This window comes from Ambystoma mexicanum, chromosome 1q (genome assembly GCF_040938575.1).
Source record: "Ambystoma mexicanum isolate Mex_15411 chromosome 1q, UKY_AmexF1_1, whole genome shotgun sequence".
NCBI lineage: Eukaryota > Metazoa > Chordata > Amphibia > Caudata > Ambystomatidae > Ambystoma > Ambystoma mexicanum.
In genome coordinates this window covers 180,862,629-180,882,219 of record NC_090922.1, presented here as the reverse complement: position 1 = coordinate 180,882,219, position 19,591 = coordinate 180,862,629, and the positions used below count along the sequence as shown (strand labels likewise).

At 45.7% G+C, this 19,591-nt stretch overlaps 1 protein-coding gene across 2 annotated transcripts in view; it reads left to right on the top strand.

The window, feature by feature from the left end:
• The window catches only part of MYBPC2 (myosin binding protein C2), a 241,323-nt gene that overhangs the window by 130,834 nt on the left and 90,898 nt on the right, over nucleotides 1–19,591 (top strand). For both annotated transcript variants that reach the window (XM_069636959.1, XM_069636949.1), the window contains 4 exons: nucleotides 7,888–8,054; nucleotides 17,247–17,412; nucleotides 19,131–19,237; nucleotides 19,333–19,362. In XM_069636959.1, coding sequence (XP_069493060.1) covers nucleotides 7,888–8,054; nucleotides 17,247–17,412; nucleotides 19,131–19,237; nucleotides 19,333–19,362 — 470 coding nt within the window. The remainder of the gene's footprint in view (nucleotides 1–7,887; nucleotides 8,055–17,246; nucleotides 17,413–19,130; nucleotides 19,238–19,332; nucleotides 19,363–19,591) is intronic.

Sequence of the window (19,591 nt, the reverse complement as noted above, 5' to 3'; positions counted from 1 at the left end):
CTTGGTATCTGAAAGGTTGAGGTATAAGGAAGGCCCGCAATGAAATCCCTGTACCGTTGTCGTTGGAGAAAGTTCTGTGACTGGTGCAGGGTACAGAATGTGGATCCTTTCCAATGTTCCATTCCTTTGGTTTTGTCTTTTTTGCTTTCTTTAGCCCACAAGGGCCTGCAAGTGGGTATCATTAAGGGTACCTGGCGGCGCTGTCCATATTTAAGTGCTCGTCTGAGGAATGTACTTATTTTAAGATTCCTTTGATTTCTCCGTTTCTAAAAGGGCTAACTAATGTGTTTCCACCGTCGCCTTTCCAGGTGCCGGGATGAAATTTGAATTTGGTTTTAAAGTTCCTAATGGGAGCTCCGTTTGAGCCCTTACATTCTTGTCCGTTGCGACTGTTATCCTTTAAAACTGTGTTTTTAGTTGCGGTTACTTCCGCACGCAGAGTGAGTGAGTTGCAGGCACTTTCCGCCAAGCCACCCTTTACTGTTTTCCATAAGGACAGGGTTGTCCTGCGGGTACGGCCTTCTTTTCTTCCGAAGGTTGTGTCGGAATTCCATTTGAGCCAGAAGGTGATTCTTCTGGCGTTTTATCCTCCTCCATATCCTGTTCAGGAAGAGGAGAGGCTCCATCGGTTGGATCCTAGGAGAGCTTTGAGTTTCTATCTCTCACGGATGTCCCGGGTCAGAGTGGACAATCAGCTCTTTGTTGGTTATGCTGTAAGGCGCTTGGGTCAGGCTGTTTCCAAAAAAACCTTGTCCAGATGGATAATTTTGACGATCTCTGAGTGTTACCGTTTGGCGGGAAAGGACCCTCCAGTAGGCTTACGGGCTTACTCTACTAGGGGTGTGGCTGCCTCCACTGTTCTACAGAGGGGTGTTCCTATTTGCAATATTTGCAAAGCAGCCACATGGGCCTCTGTCCATACTTTTGTGAGACACTATTCCTTGGACTCCATCCATGGGCAGGATTTGGCCTTTGGTAAGGCAGTCCTCTATTCAGCCATTTGATTCGGCATTCGAAAATTCTAAAATTGTAAATTCTTTTCCCACCTCCATAAATTGGTACTGCTTTGGGAGTCTGTCATAGATGTGGACTATGTCGGAGGACACAATCCCCTTGAAGAACAAGTTTCTTACCTTATCTGGTAACGTTCTTTCGATGGGATGTTCCTCCGACGTATTCCACATTGAATCCTCCCAGCCTGCCCCTCTACTGAATTTCTTATGCGATCGCAGTTTACGTTTCCACAAGGTTTTCTGCAGTCATACTGGCAGGAGATTGGTGCCACACGTTCTGGGAAAAAACTGCAACTGGGGCTACGGGCGCTGTGCGTCCTATATATAACATCCGGTGACGTTGACCCTCAGCGGAGGCCCTCGAGGGACAACAAATCAAAGTCATTGGCGCAGTATGCCCTCTGCCGAAAATTTTCCGAAGCAGCACAGCTTTGGTCATTACCTGTCATAGATGTGTAATACGTTGGGGGAACATCTCAATCGAAAGAACATTACTAGATAAGGTAAGTAACTTCTTTCGCCATCAGGCGTCAAACATCTACCTGGTGGTTCCAGAGGCTTCTGGGACTGATGGTCTTGTGCCGTTTTATTGTCTCTCTGGACAAATTCAGAATGAGACCATTGCAGGTACATTTACTAGTGAAGTGGAATAAACTGCAGGACTCATAGTCCATGAAGATTTCCATCACAAATGAAATCAAGATTCCTCTCAAGTGGGGGACTTTGGAGTAGAACCTCTTCAGGAGGTCGATTTTCTCTCCTTCTCCTCAGATCTCTGTGACAACTGACTCCTCCCTCTACGTGTGGAAAGGCCACTGTAAAATCCACAGAAGGCATGGTTTGTGGAGCATCCATGAGAGGATTCTTCACATAAAGTACTTGGAATTTAGGGCCTTTCTTCTAAGCCTCAAGGCTTTCTTCCCTCTGATCCAAGGTAAAGTTGTTCAGGTGTTCATAGACAACAATCATGGCCATGTTTTGTTTCAATAAAGGAGGAACGAGCCGGGTCTGTGGCTCAGTGGACTAATGCATCCTCCAGAGGGGCCTGTGTGTGACATCATAGGCACATGTTCGAATCCAAGCATGTGCACTCAATCCTTCATCCTTCTGAGGTTGATAAATTGAGTAGGGTGACAGTAAACATCTGTTATCTGTCAATAGCACCAACATTCCCCTCTGGGCGATGAACACACGCTCTACAAATGCACCTGTTATGTTATGTTAAATCTTCCTCCTTGCACCTCATAGCCTTCAATCTCTGGGGTGGTGCCTTCTGAACTGTGTTCCTTCTGTTGCATCCCATTTACGGGGGGAACAATGTTGAACAGACAGTTCCTTGCCACTCAGGAATGGGCGTGAGAGCTAAAGAAATTGGACATCATTCAATTTTTTCAGAAATTGGGGCATCCTTCAGTGGACTTGTTTGCTACGGAAATTAACAGCCTGTGTCGGGAGTATGACTTCCCTCAGGATTTGGACCTGCACTTCCCTGGATACGCCTTCAGATTCGATTGGACGGTGAGGTTTCTTTATGCATTTTATCCCTTTCCTCTAATTTTCTGATTCTATTTACCTTCATGGCGGCTCCCAATTGCAGCCTAATTTTAGTGGCTCTTTACTGCCCTCAACAGATGTGGTCCTAGGACCTCCTCCTTCTCTTAAGGGGAGTATTTCATCTCCTCCCAGGAGCCGGGATCTCCTAATTCAGCAGAGACGGGCGTTTCTTCATCCTTACCTACCATTGCTGAGCTTGAGCATCTGGTTCCTGAGGAATTTGTTCTCGCCTATGCTGGGATCTCTGATGCTAACATCATTGGTCATGTGGGCAGTGAGGAAGGACTCCACAAGTAGCCAAAATAGGATTAAATTGCTCAGTTTTTGTTACTGGTCTCTTTCGTAGGAACGCAGTCCACCTGAGGCCTTGTTAGGCCTTGTTTTGTCTTTCATGGCCTTTGTAGCAGATAATGGCTTGCAGGTTCGATCCTGTGTAAACGTTATTTGTCTGCCAAATAATTCTCACAAGGAGACCTTTTCTTTGAACAATGAAATTGTTAAACAGCATTTTTAGGTTCTTCTTCATCTTCACCCCTCTTTCAGAGAAACTCCTCCTTCACAGAACCTTAATGTGGTTCTGGCTGCCATTATTCATTAGCCCTTGAAACCCTTTAATTCTTGTGACTTGAACAACCTAACGTGGAAAACAGCCTTTTTGGTGGTTATTACTTCCCCAAAGGAGGGTGGGTGTGCCACAGGATCTCCATTCGGAAGATCCTTACATTAACTTCCATAGAGATAAGGTTGTCCTCCAGACTCTGCCATCTTTCATTCCTAAGATTGTGTCTGATTTTCATTTAAATCAAGCGATTGCTTTGCCAATTTTTCCCCCTAGCCCTCACCCTTCGTCAGAAAGGAGACTTTGCAGAAGCTTGATGTGACAAGAACTTTGAAGTTCTACTTACAGAGAACTAAGTCTTTCGGAAAGTCTGGCTGTCTATTCATTACTTACTGTGCTCTTTCTCTTGGGAACAGTGCGAGTAAAGCTACCATATCTAGATAGATAGTGGCCTGTATTTCTAAGGCTTTTGAACTTACTGGTCTCCATGCTCCTGAAATATTGCACGCTCATTCCACCAAGGTTAAGGCAGCCTCAGTGCCCTTCAAGAAATGTAGGGCTGCCACAAGGGCTACTCCTCAAGTCTTTGTGAGGAACTGTTCTTTGGATGCTTCCTACAGGAGGGATGCACTCCTTGACCAACAAGTACTGCACAATCGATTTGCTTGAGACCTGGCCAGGCATGTGCTGTCAACTCCGCCCATAACATGGATCCCAGTCTAGTTTCTCAACTCATTGGGAAGGAGGGAGAGCAGGACCCTGGATTTTGAAAATAATTACCTTCATGGTGATGCCCGTACTCATAGTCCATGCTCCCCATCCTTCACAAAGCCCTCTCAGCTGTTACCCTTTATGAATATGCCATATTACACCCTCCACGGCAGGGGGAAAACGGCTGAACTGGCAGGCATCAGATGGTGCCGCACTGGTGGGGATGGGGCCAGGCAGGTGCAGGGTTAACTCAAGTGCACCGAGTCCCATTCTAAAAGCCTTAAAGTGGCAGCATCCTCTTTGATTAAGCTTTTTCCATGAAGACTGCAGTGCAGGCTATTCCAACCACTTCAGAAGGGTATCAGGTAATAAAATCGCGGCAAAAATGTTGCCGGTAAAAAATAATTGCTGCAAAAATGCTGTGGTTTGACCCGGTAAAGGTGTACCCCATTATACCATTTAAAGGGAACAGGGGTTGCGGGGGTCTTCCCCGCTACCCTTAAATGGTATAATGGGTCCAGGGGTTGCGGGGGTGTCCCCCACATCCTTTACTTGATTGTTGCTGTAAAACCACTGCATTTTTGCCGCAATATTTTGTATACACGGCCATTTTTGCCGCGATTTTAAGACATGGGACCTTCTGAAGGAGGGAGCGCAGCGATTAGGAGTAGCAAAATCACGATTAAGGTAATTAAATTGATCTTTGATGGGCTGATTTACTCCAGACTAGCCTTAGAAGCCTCTGAAAACTTAAATGTAATGGCCGTTGAAGTACTGTTCTCAGAGCAGCCATCATTGATGGAAGGCTTGGCAGCAAAGGTCCCAGTGAAGTTGGACGTATCTACAGCTCCAGAGCAGCAGGTTTTGAGATAGTTATCTTTCGGGGACAGTCGTCAGTCTCTAATGTTGCTTAAGGAGTTTCCATCGATGCTGGTCCTGGGCACCATCGTTGACAAGCCGGCGGGGGAGTCTGTCATTGATGCCTAGTCAATGCTCAGTAATAGAGTCCATGCCTTAGAGCTCTCTGTCCCATCGGGTTCAAGGTCTCCCCATCACCACAGCTTATTGGGAAAGTTTCCTCATCATCCCCAAGGAGTTTTCACCAGAGACACCTGTGCTTTCCTCAAGTAGACCAACTTGAGAGGAGCTGGGCAGTGTTCCTACAGCATTGCTGGATAAGGTATGTTAATCATTTGGGCAGGTCTGTAATTAACAGCCGTCTGTAGATGTAGCAGTAAGGCATGATGCAGAGGCATCGTGGGAGGATGAAACCACTCTACGGGAGAAAGCTGCCTTTCTTCTACAGCCTCCTCCGGATGAAATCATGACCTTGAAAGGCCTCTACACAAGGATGGCACATCTCCTGAAGTTAAATGTGCATGGCCATCAGGAGGAAGATTTTGTGCTAGCTGAGAAGCTAAACTGAACAAGAAAGTCAGCTTTGCTAAGTGCCATAATGCCAAGGATATGGTAGGTGGGCCAGCTATCAGGTGTTGATGGGGCCAGCTTTCCCAGCACCCATGGTGAGCTGTCCTGACAAAACGCGGAAGGATTTTGAGTCAGCTCCTTTGTGTTTTCAGAATCATCAAAGTCCAGGCTCGTTTATGGCTACATCAGTGAGGCGAAAATGAAGTTTCCCTGCTTCCCCAAAAATATTGCCTCCAGAGGAAGCAAGAAAGCTGAATGCCGCAGGAAGAAAAGTTATAAAGTCTTCTTCACTAGCTGTCAGCGCATCTCATATGTTTGCAATCCTGTCCCTTTACTATCGAGAGCCAGGGAAAAAGCTCACCTTAATCGAAGCAATGGGAAGCTGAAGTATTGTGCAAGGAGGGCTTCCTGGCCTCTGATGACATCAGAAGGGCGACAGTGGACCCGGTGGATACAATGTTCTGTAGGATGAACAGCTGAGAAGTGCAGAGAGGTTCTCAGGAGGCAATAATGGTTAAAAGCAGCTACATTTAGACCTAAGTTTCATTGTAGTTTGATGGAGTTCAGCTGTTTGTTAAAAGCACTGGCGATGCTCTATGAACAAGGCAGAAATTGCATGTGTGGGGAAGTAGGAGGAGTCAGTTAGCAGTTGTCTGCCTGTTGCTGGTTTGCCAGAGTAATTCAGCTTCTTTGTAACCTTCCCTGTCCAGCTCCCCGTCATTCACACACACCTTAAAACCTTAACTAATGTTAGTATCGTTTAGGGGGTTTAGGAGCAGGGTATCATGCTCAACTGACTGTGTCCACGCTGTAACTGATGATAGCACAGAAGCAATCCGCCTTTCTTCCGATCACACCCGAGAACGAATACCAGAAATGTCAGAAAAGCGAGAAGGGAGCAACTGGCAGGCACCACCCTCGGAGGTGCTTCAGAGATGGTGCATGAATAGTGTGGAGTTTAGTCTGCAGCGCAGAGGAAGCAGGTGGTGCTGCAGGGAGAGACAAAATGGCAATGGTGGTCTGAAATAATGAGTTACCTCTCACCTCCCAGGTACCCAGACTCCCCAAAAGCCCTAGTTTAACCATGGGGGTGGACTTGCTGGATACACCACTTAATGCAGAGGGTGATGGAGGGCGGGCATGTGTGAAGTTTCGAGGAGCTGGAATGTCAGCGCAGAATTTCGCAGAGCTGGAAATGGGGAGCAGGGTTTCGAGGAGTAGGATAAGAAGAACCGAGTTGAGCCTCGGCAGCCTGCCAACGAATAAAGCAACTGACGCTTCCAGCAGGTGAGTATTGAGTTAGGTTATTCATGGAGCTGCGGGGAATCATGAGGGTGACCTGATTTGTGCTGTGGACTCACAAAGTTAATGGTTGTTGTGCCTCAGTGGTGCATGCAACCATTGAAATCAGCGGTGCAAAGTGTATTTTTGCAGAGCAAAGTCACTTTGCACTGCAAAAATACTCTTTGTGCCACTCTGTGAGTTAGGCCCGTTTCAACGTGTTTGTTGGCAGTGCAAAGTCACTTTGCACCGCGCTAAAGGTTCCATGAATGAGGCCCTTGGATTTCTTATACAGGGCTGAGAGGATTTTCGAGCTGAACACGTTGGAAGTGGTTCAGTGTGCTTCTGAAAGACAAGTGTGTTGTTGTGGAACATGCAGTCAGGTGACATTTACTCTCCTAAGTACGGTAGATTGCATTATGGTAGTTGTAGTCCTGTTGAGGCTCTTTGGTCAGTGAGTAAGCATGAATTTTGGGAAAAGCATTCTTTCCTGACTGAGGCTATTTCTTTGCAGCATAATACATAGGTTTGAGGATAGGATCATGGAGCAGCCACCGTATTGGTTCCCTGTGAAGTACTGCGAACAGATAGACTGATTTCAAAGGCATTTTTTTATATGTACGTGCACATGGAAAAGGTGCAAATATATACTGTGCCCAGTTCTCAAAATGGACACTTGTGTTTGCGCATTTCTGATAAGCGCATGCGTGCAGGTGGCCATTTGTGAACATGTGCGTAAATATGGCTGATCAGGGGGTCAGTGTAGCATAACATTTGTGGGCAAACCGGATCCATGCACTAACTAATGCATTCGCAGGGGGGTAAAGTAAGACCCCTTAAAGAGGAGAAGAAATGCATTTCCTCACACAATTGGAATAACACCAAAGTGCTCCCCATACAGAATTCCACACTCTCCGAAAATGGCAGGGCTGGCCCATGCTGTTCTTAAAAGAGGCTCGGGCTCACCGCCCTCCCCCCCACCAACCCGTGAATGCGGAGTCTATTGCTACTTAAGTACTCAAATATTCTCCTTCTCCTGACACCCTCTCCCACAATAGTGAACAAGGCGACCTGCTGTGCTCACTAAGTGTAGTTGTCTGCAGATTTGCACTTTGCAGAGTTGTGCATTTGTTTGTGAATTGGGCTACAGTGCGTGGTTTGTAAGCCCTGGTTCCAGCACACGCCACCAGAACAGAATTGTTGGGCCATTTATTGCAGTAGATAACCCCAGTGCAGCCAGGGAGTGGTAGTGCTCTCACGTCATTACTTCAAGATGTCCTTTCTTCTCTCTGGCTCCTGCTGTCGCTTTCCCACATCATAACACACTGCTCTTTCCCTTAGGATGAAAGACGGCGTGGAGCTGACCCGCGAGGAGACTTTCAAGTATCGTTTTAAGAAGGATGGGAAGAAACACATCCTCATCATCAACGAGGCTACCAAGGAGGACATTGGCCTCTACAAGGTTATGACCAACGGAGGCCAGTGTGAGGCTGAGCTGATCGTGGAAGGTATGTATTACAACACTGCTGATGCATTTGCGTGAGGCTGGAGGGAACCAAACAGGTCTTTCCGTTTTTAATTTTCAACATTCTTACGTCCCATGCCCTATGGGTGTCCATCCTACATGTATATGTAGGGGGGTGATCTTCCAACGCACCTTATAAGGAGACAGGTGTAGGCGGGCACACAATATGCAGGTTCACCCTTATCTTATAACTTGACCCGCCTCTTACCTGTCTCCAAACCCTGCTCTCCTGGGTTCGAGATCACCCCAGTGAACTAACTTCTCTAGGAAGGAGGTAAGGGCAGGGAAGATCAAGAGGTTAGGGTAGGTTGGTTCCCCCAAATACCCCTAAGGAGGACACAAAAGTTTAGAGTAACTGGAGCACACAAGGAGAGGTGGTCAAACAGATTGCTGGTGTACGGTTCTTTTTAGTTGTTTTAAACTTTCTTATATACTTTTTCCAGTACACCAGCAGGGATTTGTGAGTTTTTTTTACAAAAAGGGCAAAACACTAGACAATTTATACAACTTAAATTCTCCTAGGCAGCTGCGTTACTAGACAAAAAAACACAAAAATATCAGTGGTACTTTAAAAATATAAAATATCTTAAAAATATATACAAAGTCTCTACAGTGCACTGTATTAAAAAACGATTTATAAAGACTTAACTTGTAAGCCAACCTGGTCAGGGCTGTCTCAAGGTCTTTGTTACTCGCAGGAGCAGCAACAGTGTTTGGGGGGCCTCAATGTCTCTAAGTCTTTATGTATTCTGGGCTGCGTATGTCAGGTGCAGCCTAGCATTCAGAGGCAGCGTGGGGGGCCCCACACTACTCACTCCACCTGTGCTACGTCTGTCAGGTGTGGCCCAGAGAGTTCTGGTGGGCCACCTGTAAGGGTGGTGGCCCTTATTCTTAATTTAAGCCCCCAGAAGGGCTAAAACACATTCAATGCGCTCCCCTGCTATGGGGAGTGCCAGTTATTAACCCCGGAATGAGGGCCTACTGTGGGTAGCAGCAGTGGTTAGAGTGCTCCCCTGCCTAACAGGCGGGGAGCGCTTACAGGGTCCAAGCAGTGGTGGCTACAGGTGCTGAGCGGAGCGCCATGAACCCTGTTGCAGGATTTCACCAACTGACCCTGGCACTCCACTCGTGCCCGCAATGGTATTTGATTTCATTTTGAGTAAATAGACCCTTGCATGCACACGCATGAAGGACCCTTACTCTAGCATTGTTTTTTCTTCCTGATCCCCGTTGCAGCTCTCGCACCGGGGATCCGATTTTCTTTTTTTATTTTCTGCTGGGGACACGGTTTTCTTTTTTTTCTCATATTGGGATCCCTGGCACGGGCACATGCGCCAGGGATTCTTTCTTTTACCCCCCCGCCCGGGGGTTACATATACATACTATGACACCCATAAGTGTGGAGGAAAGGGGACTAAGGACTAAGAGTACAGAAGTCACTGTGGAGAGTAACTTGTTCTTTTCATCATGGCTCTTTCTACCTTCTGGTTTATCCCCAAATGCACTTGCTGTTTTGCCTGTTCACCCTCCTCCACCACCAAACCCCCCTGCATTCTGGGCTTGGTTTTTCTTATAAAGGATGGATGAGACTTTCTGTAGGCTTATATTAGGGCTTTATTGGGTTATAGGATAGAAAGACCCCCAGCAGAGTGCCAGAGATTCATAAACAGCAACAACAACTTCAACGGACACTTTCGGAACGTCCAAAAGTAAACAAGAACGCTATGAGCTCATAGAACAATGAGCACAGGAATATTCCAAGAAACATTAACCATTACACTTGCAAGCTACATTACAACACATCTTCCCCTTTTGAATATAATACATTAAAAGATATAATCAGAACACATCATCACTCACTGCTCCTTTTCACCACTGCAATTCTGTTCTTATTCCAAACTTGGCCACCCACAACCCGCACAGCTCCTTTCAACACAGCCACAACTTTTACAGGATCCGAATATAAGAGATCTCCCTTTCTCTTAACAACACCCTTCCTGATCCTTACCCAATCCCGCACTCTATGCGCAACTCCTTCTTGCCTCGCCTTTCATTCTCGTCGCGCCTTACCCAATTCTCCTTCTTTTCTTTTAACATGTTCCTCACTTCAACCACAACCAAATCGGACTCTCTACTCCTCCCCAACCATGGAGGGCTCACCTTGGAGTATGGCTTGCGTCCTCTCATCAATTCAAAAGGACACAGTCCCGTGGTTGCGTGGGGCGCCATCCGCCTGGCCCAAATTCTATTTTGAATGGTCACCATCTTGTCGAACTCACACTCCTGCCCCATACATATACTTTCCATTGCACACCTGTTCATTCTCTCAACAACCCCATTGGTTTCAGGATGATATAAGGCTGACTTTTTGTGTTTTACCCCACATTTACTTAGGTATTTTGGGAAACATCCCCCAGTAAACTGCGTGCTATTATCAGTAAGAATACTCTCCGGGAGACCCTCATTGGCAAATATCCATTGCAAGACATTCACCATGCTCTCCCCTGAAATCTCTCTCACAACTCTGAAATCGCACCACCTAGAAAACAGATCAATGACCAGTACCACAAACTTGCCCCTACCATAACCTAAATCGACGGGCCCCAGAATGTCCATGGCCAATTCACTCCACACCTTGGATGGCACACCCACATCTACCACCGCTTGCTTCCTTGCTTCTAATCCCTTGCCAGTTTTGATACACGTGACACTCACTCAGTCGCCTCTCGATATTTCTGTCAAAACCCGGCCACCAATAATCAGACCTCAAAACCCCTTTTGTCTTGGAAACACTGATATGGCCAACATGAGCTAAGTCAATCACCTTGGAATGAATACCTTCAGGAACCACTGCACGTTCCCACCTAAACAAAATACCATCTGAAACCGACAACTCATTTCTCACCTCCCAGAACGGTCTCTCACTCTTCACCAACTCTACCTTCTTAGGCCCTACCGAAGTCAATACATAAGATATCACCTTACTTAACACATTGTCTCTCCTCACTTCTTTCAGCCACTCCCCCATAGACACAATTCCATCAGAATTCACAAATACCATCTCCATCTCGACATCATCCAATGAATCATTATTGTCCACCTTTACTCTCGACAAACTGTCTGCCAAGACATTCTCCTTCCCAGGAATTACCTGCATCTCGAAATCTATGGCATTGCAATCTGGTGATCCATCCAGCCACCCTTCGAGAAACTTTATCTAGGCTCTTGCTCTCAAAAATCACCTTTGAAGGTTTGTGGTCCGTTCTAATAATGAAATCAGTTCCCCACACAAAACTCTTGAAATGTTCTACCGCCCAATAGCAAGCTAACGCTTCCTTCTCTAAAACAGAGTAACGCAAATCAGCTCCCTTCAGACCACGGGACGCATGAGCGATCACACATTCCGTCCCATCATTACATCTCTGCAAAAGCACAGCACCTAAACCGCTCTCACTGGCATCCACGGTAATTATACTAGTCCTCTTGGTATCGAAACAACCCAACGGTCTAGCTAAATCTATTTCCTCCTTTATTCTTTGGAATTCTATTTCACAAGCAGAATTCCACACAAACTCTGTGCCTTTCCTCAACTCGTCCTCATTTCTTCCACTTTCACAGCATAATTCTCCACAAACTTTTGATAGAATTCGGTCATACCGAGAAAAGATATCTAGAATTCTATCATGTTCCGCCACTGACTCTCCACATATCAACACGTCATCCTGAAAACAGAAAACACCTCTCACACCTTTTGTCAAACGGTCAATTACTTATTGGAAAACTAACGAAGCTGATGCCAGCCCGAACGGCATCCTCTTAAATTGATAAACTCCTTCATGGGTAATAAAAGCTGTAAGCTTTCTACTACTCTGCTCTAGCTCAACCTGATGATACGCTGAAGCCATGTCGAATAGGTGAACACCTTAACACGCCCAACACTCTTCAGCATCTCTCCTATGTTCGGTAATGGGTGCCTATCCACTAGCACACATTTGTTTAGTTCACGCATATCAATACACAGCCTCAAATCACCCGACCCCTTCTTGACAACAACCATCGGTGACACCCATTCCAAACCTCTGGCCTTTTCTATCACGTCCATTTTCAGCAATTTCTCCAATTCCTTCTTGACTCCATCACGCAAAGCTAAAGGAACTGGTCTTAACTTAGCAACAACAGGCGTACTTCCCCTCTTTACAATTATCTGATGTTGTACCCCCTTTATCTTTCCCAAGGTTTTGCTGAAAACCCTTGAATTTCTCGCGAGAGGCACGTACGACACCTGTAGCACTTGCTCCTCCTCGTTGGGATCGAGTATAATTTTTAAATTCTTTTGCTCTCTCCACCCTAACAAAGTTTGTCCCTTCTTGGTAACGTATACCTTCCCATTACACGAACGCCCTTTGAAATCAAATTTTCCCATGGCATAACCTAACAATTCAATCCTGTCCTGGTTATAACCTCCAGGATTTATATCTGGTTCCAACAATTTAGAGACATCACCTTTCAATTCTTTTTCAAAAACAACTCTCGAAACTAAGGTAACTTGAGACTCAGAATCAGCCATCATGCGTACCATGTGTCCATTTACACTCAACGTAGCATATGGGTGCTCACATTCATCCTCCTCCTCACCATTGGAGACAGCATTCACAGTGTTAACAATAACATTCTGTGTTGGAAGCATAATCTCTTCCTCCGATGACCTTGCTTCATCTTCCTCGTGGACATACAAAACCCTTTTTTGGTTAAACTGGCCTGACTGGTAATTTTTGCAACAGTTGGCAAAGTGCCCTCTTCTTTTGCACTTTGCGCATATGGTTCTTCTGCCAGGACACATCACTGATGAAGCGAAATGTTTATTACTAGCACACCAAAAACACAGTCTTTCATCCTTCTTGTCTCCCTTTTGTGGTTGATTTATTCTTCTTTTGTCGTCTGCAGTTCCACGGACCGCCTGTCTGTCTTTCCCTTTTTTTCTACTCTTTGCATCAACCACATTAATGATATCCGCTTTGCTCTCCTTTAATTCACTAGATCCTCCCTTTGATAACTTGGTCACACAAGCCAAAGAATGTTCTACGCAACTTGCTATGTCCAACACCTCATCAGGATTGGGCTCATTTCTCAGCCACAGCTCTTCATGAATTTTGTTGGATTTACAATGAGTCATAAACTGGTCTCGAATGTGCTCATCAAATGACTCTTGAAACTTGCATGACAGAGCCAAATGCCGTAAAGCAGTCACGTACCCCTCCACGGATTCCCCTTGCTCTTGCACACGGGTGCGGAAGTTGAATCGTTCCAATATTGTACTTGTCTTTGGGTTGAAATGCAAGTCCAACTTGAGTAAGACACTTTCAAACTCATTCACTGCATCACCACTACCATCTCCAGGCGGCTGGGGCAGTGTTTCATAAATCCTCTGCCCCTCGTATCCTAAAAAGTGCAGTAACAGTGCGAGCTTCCTTTCATTTGAGTATGAGCTACCACCTGCGGCCTTGAGGTAATGCATAAAGCCCTTGCGCCACTGAGCCCACAAAAGCTTTACAGGTCCAGGCGTTGGCATAAATATCGGAAGACCAGCTATGCCTGGCAAAGCCATGTTGAGCTATTTGTCTTCCCAGTTATAAGAGACTGAAAATAGATCAATAACCAACACTTCAGGAACTCTCAGTAAAGATATACATTATGGTTCATTCAACATGTGATTTTTTTTTTTTACTTGCTGAGACTGACTTATGTGATCTCACAAGCAGGTCGCTGCCTGCCACTTGTTCAGCTTTTCCTGGGATAAATGATCTCTTTTTATGTCAAACACTTATGTCAAACTCTGAGGGCTATAATAGAACGTTGAAGCTGACTGCACCCGAATTCGTAACTAACTTGGAGTCTTGTTCAGCCTTTGCAATGCTTCCCTGGCAACAGATTCACCGATACAATTATTTGCTAAGCAACGCAGCGATACTTTCGCCTGCATTAGCGGCGCTCCTATGGCATTTCGTGTTGCTGATTACTGAAGACAATTCCTCATAAATTCCTCATAGCCTATTCTTCAGCCCGTAGTATGGGGCACAACTGTCTATGTGATCCACTAAGACCCCCGGTGACTGTGGCTTCACTACACCTTCATGCTGTGAATGTCCCTGCCCCTGGCGTCACGGTTGATTTGGCAGTCCCAAACTGGCTCTGTGTGCTACTGCCTGCTCCCCGCTCCGAACATTACAGTCTCATACTGTGGCCGTCCGATGACCTCGCACTCGAATGAAACGCTCCGACATACAGGACGAGCGTTCGTATTGTAACTGCGTCTTTATACCGTTATATACGGTAAAGCCGGAGGTTCGTCTGAAAGCAACAAGCGGAGTTCATAAGGGCCGCGCATTCACGAAGGCTGGTGCGGGTGTTATGCTGAGTTTCGGAGGGGCTGGAAACGCGCCAGGGGCACTAACTTGAGGTCAGGGACACACCGGAGTACACGTCCCAAAATGGCCGCTTCTGCACTCGGATGGAGTAGAGCGGCATCGGTCCTTGTAACTGCGGGGGACCCCGTCACATCAGCCCATCCTCGTCGCCATTGTTATAAAGGATGGATGAGACTTTCTGTAGGCTTATATTAGGGCTTTGTTGAGTTATAGGATATAAAGACCCCGAGCAGAGTGCCAGAGATTCATAAACAGCAACAACAACTTCAACGGACACTTTCGGAACGTCCAAAAGTAAACAAGAACGCTATGGGCTCATAGAACAATGAGCACAGGAATATTCCAAGAAACATTAACCATTACACTTGCAAGCTACATTACAACAGTTTTCATGTTCAGTGTTATTGTCTTGTGACACACACTGTGCACCCCTCTCCTTTCATACCTCTCCTTGCTCTTGTTCCCCCCCCCCCCCCCCTTCAGCCCCTTCCCTCATTTTCCTTTGCATTCTGGCCAAACAAGCGTATTTCTGTGTGGCCGGAAAGGCATAGACGTGGACAGGAAGAATTCAAATCCGTGAGAGAATTTGCAATGTACAAGCGTCTCTAGAGGTCTAGGGCAGGATTTACAACCGCGTTTTCAGTGGCGCCATCCCATTGAAAAACGTGTTTTCTATTTTCTGGGTATAAAGAGGTCAACAAAGTCAGGAATTAGGTGACGTAAAGGACATTAATAGTTTAGAGTTACAGCGAAAACTTCCAGAGTTCTCTTTTTCAGTAATTCCAAAATGAAACGCCAGGCATTTGGTGGGCGAATCTTGAAGCTGCCTGTCTCTCATTGTATGTGCATGCATTCATAGTGGGAATTGTATTTTTTATTGAGTACGAGTAAAGCGCGTTTCGATCAGAAACGCAGTACACATAAAGGAAAGAGTGATCGAGCAACCCTTCCAAACTAGAGGTGGTTGGTTAAAGTGTACTGACCGTGCATGGGGGGTGGGTCATAGTGGTACCATGGAGTGGGCTCAGCATAGACAGATGTGTCAGGAAGTGCACCTATGTGCAATTGAAGGGCAACATTATTTATCTGTGGCCCAGGGGAGTTGTTTTCACTTACCCCTATTTTCTAACTCAAATATAACACAAGGAAATGCAGTCCAGTTATCAGATGCATGCGCGCTGGCAAGGTCTCACATCAATTTCTCCTTTATTCCTTTCCGATCCCTGTCTGATTTACACAATGTAGGGCCCAATGTACAAAGAATCACACAAGTGTGGAGGATGCTCTTCATTGCCTTGTTCACAGAAATATTCTGGTCACCTTAGTCACAAAGGCACCTGCAGCTTCAGACGGGCCGTGATGGCCGACGCCCTTGGCGCTGGGAGCGCATTTCACCATGTTATCATGAAATGTCAAAAAGGAAACAGATATCCCTGCCTGAAGGCTAGCACTTCCACCAAAGCTTCAGCAGCTCTTACCACTGTTGGTCAGGATAAAATAAATGCACAGAGGGTCCAGGAAATACCCTTTTATGCACTGCACATTTAATGATGTAGCTTTACAGACTGAGTTAGTGGTCGTTATCGTTTACCATGTGCCATAATGTGGGGAAGGGTGATTATCCCCAGCGATAATGACCCCTCCGGAGGTCTACAAGGCTATTTGCACATGGTGGTCGAAGCAATACATGTTTCAACGTTTTGGTGGTGAATTAAAACATGTTAACTTTAATAGTGGATACAGAGAGCAAACAGACAAACTGATTTAGTGAATTAAATATGGCTTTATTTTCTAGTGTTTAAATAGCGTGGTTGTCTTCATAAGTTGAGCATTTTAATTGCAAACTTTGTTGAACTGAAACGGATTTAACATGAACATGCATTAGGTGACTTGTGAAAGTAAACAGTTTCTCTATAAAAAAAAAAAGAAGCGTAAACATTTTCCCATATTTAAGCTTTCTCTTTCGTATGTTGAATAAAATGTTGCAGGAAAAAAAATGGTCCTTCCAGAGAGGACGTGTCTTGTTAAAAGAAATCTTGACTGGAAATGTCAGTGTTATTTGCCTGTGTACTTTTGAAGACTGATTCATGGAATTATTTGCGCTGAAAAACAGGGATTTGTGCGCCATTCTGCCCGCAAATCCCCATTTGTTAAACAGGGAATTGCGGGCAGAATGGCGCACAAATCCCAGTTTTTCGGCGCAAATAATTCCATGAATCATGTTCAGAATGCAGTCTATACCATTAGTTATTGACGGCATTCTAAATATTCTGATTGGCTGATAGGAGGTCAATAGCCTGTAAGATCTGCAATAATGAATGTGACTATTATTTTCCACTTGTCTTACTCAATTTTCCACCTCGAGGCAGAGGGTGGTAAAGGCTCAGTTGGCAAAGGGGGTTGGGACCCATAATGCACAGCATCATTTTGTTCCCAAAAGCAACTGTGTTGCACTTGGGCAACCCACCCAGCCTTGCCAGGTTCCTATCACAAACAGGACAGGGGTATGCTTACTTTTTTCTCCTATTTCAAAGTGCATCCATTTTGTGCATCAGGGTGTGCTTTTGAAATGTGGGAAAACACCCCATTCCACTACCTGTTTATTGTGCAGGGAGCATTATTGATGAAAGGACAGGACAACATAACAGCTTTACATCAAAATACTGAGGAAAGACATCACTTCACGACACACGTGCGGTTGATCAATTGTGGCTTTTCCGCTCACTCATGTTCTTCTCGATTGCCTGCAGACAAACAGCTGGAAGTTATCCAGGACATCGCCGACCTGACAGTCAAGGCTGCTGAGCAAGCCGTCTTCAAGTGCGAAGTGTCGGACGAGAAAGTCACTGGCAAGTGGCTGAAGAACGGAGTGGAGATCAGGCCTAGCAAACGCTTCACCATGACGCACAAGGGCAGGTAAATGGGAGCAGAGGGCCACGGCGGCGGGGGTCAATAATCTCAGCGTGCTGGGGTCTAGCAAGGTGCTGGATCAGAATTAAGACGCCTGAACTCAGGCTGCCATATGCTTGGAAGCAGCCTTTCACAAGAGCTATAGGGGGCATTGTGGCACTGCTACAGGAAGACCACACTGCACTGCAGGAGTCGTGTCCCGAGTCTTTTGGTTGTAGCCCCGGATAGAAGCTCACGGTTACAGCTAAAAGGCTAGCTAGCCCTGAGTCCCGAGAGTCCAGATATTAGTGTAGCCTTTGATCTTTTCCAGACCTAGCAACACCCCTGCCAGGCCAGTTCTAGAGCAAGATCACACCGATGGTGGAACCATGCAACAATATATTGCACTACAATACAATGATGCAGACATGAACAAATGCGAAATTATTGCCAGGCTTAAATGTACATAGAGGGCGACAGTTTCCTAGTCCCTGTAGAGTCGCTGCAAAGGAGAGCCACATAAATGGTATGCTTTCCTTTACACCTCTTTTTTGCGCTCTAGGATATTTTTGTAGTTTTTGGAGGTGGAGTGGCGGCACGAAACATAATCACAATGTCCACCAGACATCCCTGATCAGCCTTAAAAAAATCACATGGTTTTATGCGATCATGACATATTCCTGCTGGTGTACAACCAATGGATTCCTAGGGAATCTGCTGTTTATAGCACCTGCTAAGAGAAGGTGGATTCCAGAGGAATCCCGACTAAATGCTCTATCCTGTGCGTAACTGGCAGGCAGCTTTTGCACTTTTTGCACTACAGACTGTAGAAAAAATTGTTATGGTGATAGCACCTGTTTTTACACTTTTTTGAACTTAGTTGTGCAAATCATGCGAATTGCACTAGGGGTACAGACTGGCACAGAAGTGAAAATGTTGGCTCACTGTGCAATGTTTAAAGTGACCACCGGAGGGCTTCATTTTACAAAAACGGCAGATTGTATGGAGGCACCACCTACATTTGTACCTTTATGCAAATCGGTCCTCTCTGTGCAATTTTCATCATTTGTGCTGCGAAGTGCAGAACAACATAAAATAGTATAAATGCTATGGAATCCAATGGCTTTTAGAAATCCATGGGTTTTAAAATCAACATGCTGGCATAAAACCACGTGTTTTTTGCAGTCAGACTTTAAAAGGCAGGCGAAAGCGGTTAGTCTGTTCTGTACTATCGTGGTCGAATGCAAAATAAGGTGCAAAACCTGTCATAACACTTTTACGTCTGGTTTTTACACCTGTTTTTGCTATCTGTGGATTTGGAAAAATAAACCCAGCATATTTTATATTGTTGTTATGTGTGTAGGAATGGCAGTAGTCAGTGTTATGATAAAGGTTCTATAGATCGTATTGAGGGTGAGTTCATTGCGTTATACTTGTGCATGCTGCCAGGTAGTATGCGCAGCTCTTCCCACCCTGATGGTTATGCCAAAGGAAAGGTACATTGTTGGAATGCTAAAGAATTCACAGGGCGCTGCTGGAGCCTATCATCAAGGCTGGCACATCTTTTCTGGGAAGCTTAAGCTGCTTAAGCTGCTGGAGTGCTGCACCATTGGTAGGACTCCTCACCTAAGAGCGCGTGCTGGCCCTGCCATAGCAAGCCTTCTGTTCATCTTCTCTAGTCTCAGGTGCCATCAGAGAAGATGCAGCGGTCACAGTGGTTCATAGCAGTGTTTTCTTCCACTCAGGATCCACAAGCTGGTGATTGATGATGTCAGGCCAGAGGACGAGGCTGATTACACATTCGTCCCTGATGGGTTTGCACTCTATCTGTCCGCCAAGCTTAACTTCTTGGGTGAGATTTAGAATCGGTTTTCTTGAAATTGTTTTGTAAAACGATGGTCTCCGTCTCCTTTTATGACGCTAATGCATTTTCTCTCTTTGTTACAGAGATTAAGGTTGACTTCGTCCCACGCCAAGGTATTGCACTTTTGCTTCACATTTTTCACTTCCCTTGTCATTGAAGTTGTTTTGAAAGTGTCGCTGCGGGCTGATGCAGAAAAGACTTTGAGGTCTAATGTTTCTGCAGCTATCATCCTTTGGAGGAGGGACACACACCTGGCCAGAGTTCCCAGGGCTGTCACAGTTTCTTCTGCCCTCCCATGCTGGTTCCGCTCCCCACCACAATCTCCCTGTAGCTGGTGGAGAA